We start from the raw sequence: 3,405 nt of genomic DNA on the forward strand, positions 1-3,405 counted from the left end.
CCGCTTCCTAAACTATTTCTATGGAAACAAGGAGGCATGATGTCTCTTCAACAAACTAAAGGGTGAGCACCACTGATATAATAACTTGCTATACATCCAACAATCTGCTGGCAACACTGTTTGGGCAGAAAAAGTCCCATAATAGGTCTCCCTTTGGTTCTTGTTTGGTCTCCATCAACTACCAGGAAACACTAGTATGTCTGACTTTTTAGCTGCTAGATGTTCTTCTCTGTTCACCCTGTAGTTTCTAACTGCTGCTGTTGGGTGTTGAGCTGGTTGTGTCCAGTCAGTTTATCAGTGATGACTTGATGACAACAGGCTGCCTGATCACTAAGACAGTCTGGTGTACACCTTAATGCCAAAACAATAGCTAGGAGGCTAAAAATGTCAACGGCATTATACATGAAGCTGTTTCCTTACATCACCAGCCAGCTGATCAAACAGTCTCCTCAGGCCTTTCTCCTCGTCTGTCTCCTCCTCTGGAGGGCTGGGCGTGGGCGGCTGGTACAAACAACACAGCGTCAGTAAGAGCAGACCTGGCTGAGCAGATGGCTGATTATCACTGTCCGTTTGAGCTACTTACATCTGGCAGGTCAGCGTCAACGTTGCTGCCCATCTCTCTGAGGAACAAAGCCAGAGGTTTTCAAAACAAGCCAATATGATATTTATCATTTTTAAATGTTTAGTTTCTAACAGTTAGTCCGTACTACCTGAAGAATTTTGTTCTTATCACTGTGATTACATTTACACCAACATGGGCCACCTAACCTCACAGAATCAGGTAAACAGTTTGGTTTTGTCAATTTTTTAATTGAGACATGTAGAAAAAAGTGACTTTGATGAAATGTCACAATTATTTGTGTTGAGTTTAAGATGCTTTACCTGCTCAGGAACCATCAAAACAGTGAAACTCAAATGATCCTTTCTGTTTTCAAAGTTTCTGGCTCTGATAAATGGTGTGATTCTGCGGTATATTCAAAAGTAACATGTCTTTTAAACACATTGTGGGGGTTTTGCAGTTCAGAGGGTTAAACTGTCCCTGAAACCCAATTATGACATAATGACTTGATTGTATATTTAAATTACAGAAACATTTCTGAAGGATTTAGCAGAAGAAATGAAATATGAACTGTGAAATGACTACTGTTGATTTAATTCTCTAAATCAAGTCAGAAATATGGTCTTGAAGCGCTTCTGGGGTTATTTATTGCATTGACTTTTTGTTTGAGTTTCGTGCAAGAATCCGGAGCTGAACACTCACAGCGCCGTGGCCTTCTTCTCAGAGAAGATGCGGACGAGGAAGTCGGCCTCGTGGTGGGGCTGGAAGGTGGTGGGGACCAGCAGGTACTTCCCAGGAGGCAGCGTGAAGCGCTCTGCCACCTCCCGCAGGTTGATGTAGGTCCTGCTGCGAGCCTTAGACGCGTGGTAGCGGAAGAAATCCTTCCCTGCTTGGTCCTCATCCTCTGGAGCCTGAATAACCAAGAGACAGACAATCGATTGTAAATGGAATGAATTCAGTAGCATCCTACAGAATACAGAGTACACACGATAAACAACAAAATATGAAGGTAGGGAAGTGTGGCAGAGACGCAAAGCTGACAAAATGAGGTTTCAAATTATTTAAAAAGAACCCAGATGATTGATTTAAAACAGGTCCAGGTGGTCTCCACCCTGGTGCTTCTGATCCTATCAAATGAACGTCATTAACAGATGGAGCTCGCAGAGTCATGGATGCATAGATGTCCAGATTTGTCCATGTTATAAACTCCTTGTTCAAGTTTACTTTTCATTCTCCCACCTGCTAATGAAGAGCAACTGATATGATACAAATACTAAATGAGCCTTGAGATTAGATTGTAAACTTTGTGATGGCTGAAAGCTAAAATCTTTAGTGATTTTATTATTTTTAGTCGGCCATGTCTAGTATCTTCAAAATAAATGCTACACATACATTTATTCATTTCTTGATATATTCAGTGAACTGCAGCAATTCAGGACTGCACTTTTTGCAGATCTATCTGTCCTGCAGATGCCCACAATCCCACAGTATAAAGTTGATTTATATAACCATCGTTTGAAGTGATCACAAAACCTTATTAATATGAAATTGTTGTTAATATAGTTGAAACATAGACATAGTTAGCAACCAGTTAAATACTTATTGTCAATATAGTTCCATTTCTTGATGATTCTGCAAGTTGCTTCCAATAAAGTTGCGACAAAGATGTTCCACCGAGGTCCATATGAGGCCGTGCGCTGTGTTTTCAAGGTGCAATGTCCAGTTTTATGCTGATGATACCATATTGTATGTCATGATTAATCTTAATCACACAGTCAGTTAAAAATATGTCTTTATTGACTGCATATTAACATAATTTCTTTCTTTTTTTAAATCTGTGCTTCTTCACTAGTCTGCAGCAATATGCTTAAATATATAGTGTGACACTAACTTCCACACAATCTGCCCTTCTTTTTGCCAGGAATGTATATGTTAATGTAGGTAGCCATCTAATGTTATGCCCTCACTGTTTCCCTAAGTGTTCCCGCAGGACAATATATTCAGTATGTCAGTTATACCAACTTTGATATCATGCATTATAATTAGTCCATCTCGGTATCGTTAAAGGGAGCATGAGTAGTTGAGGCCAATGTTTTCATATCCCAAAGTTTTAGAAATCCTGTTCTCATGACATCAGTGCCAGGAAACGGCTTTAGATCACAAACCTTGTTGAAATAAAACTACAGGAAAAATACACGAGGAGCAGTCTGAGGCTCAAACATGTTTCTTTCTGACCTCATACACTGCAAAGCCGATGGTCTCCATGTCCTGGCCTTCTTTTCTCAGCTTTCTTCTGTTCTTCTGCATCAAAGCGATGACCACACTGCACACATCGTCGTCGTCATCGGCGTCTTCCAGCTGCAGCTTGAACTGTGGGTTGGTCCAGAATGTGTCTGCGGATTAAAGATACAGCACTTAAGAGAGAAGAAGAAGCTCCACCACAAACATGTTTGCATTTTAAACATTTAGGTCTAAATAATAAATAAGAATACAAACAAATAAATTAATTAATTCTACATGTGAATTTCTGAGTGTGCCTGATAATGTGTGGAGTCTGAGAATAATGTTTTATTTTCAGATCAGGCGGTCTCACCGATGAAGTTCCTGCAGCCTCCAGCGGTGGAGCCACGAATCCAGTTTCCCTCGAACAAACTGACCTCCCAGTGGCGCTTCGTGTCATCGGTCAGAGAGTCTGGGGTCATGTTGCAGATCTCCACCTTGTCATAGTTCCTCTTGAAGTCGTCAAACTCCATCCTGAAGTCACAAACACCAGAATCACTGTCATTACTCGATTTCATACATTCACAAGAGACCACATCACATAAACACATCACCATAGACTTTAA

At 40.7% G+C, this 3,405-nt stretch overlaps 1 protein-coding gene across 1 annotated transcript; it reads right to left on the reverse strand.

Annotated features, from left to right (window-relative positions):
* Positions 1 to 420: 420 nt before the first annotated feature.
* Positions 421 to 3,317, reverse strand: LOC103375841 (calpain-9-like; the record flags this gene model as incomplete). The annotated part of the gene is made up of 5 exons (XM_008306150.1): positions 3,153 to 3,317; positions 2,795 to 2,952; positions 1,262 to 1,470; positions 584 to 620; positions 421 to 501 (listed from the first exon to the last, which is right to left on the reverse strand). Coding segments are annotated over exons 1-5 (645 nt in total), but the record flags the coding sequence as incomplete, so codon positions are not given.
* Positions 3,318 to 3,405: the final 88 nt, after the last annotated feature.

The sequence above is a fragment of the Stegastes partitus genome, unplaced genomic scaffold, assembly GCF_000690725.1.
Source record: "Stegastes partitus isolate 25-593 unplaced genomic scaffold, Stegastes_partitus-1.0.2 Scaffold3073, whole genome shotgun sequence".
Classification (NCBI taxonomy): Eukaryota; Metazoa; Chordata; class Actinopteri; family Pomacentridae; genus Stegastes; species Stegastes partitus.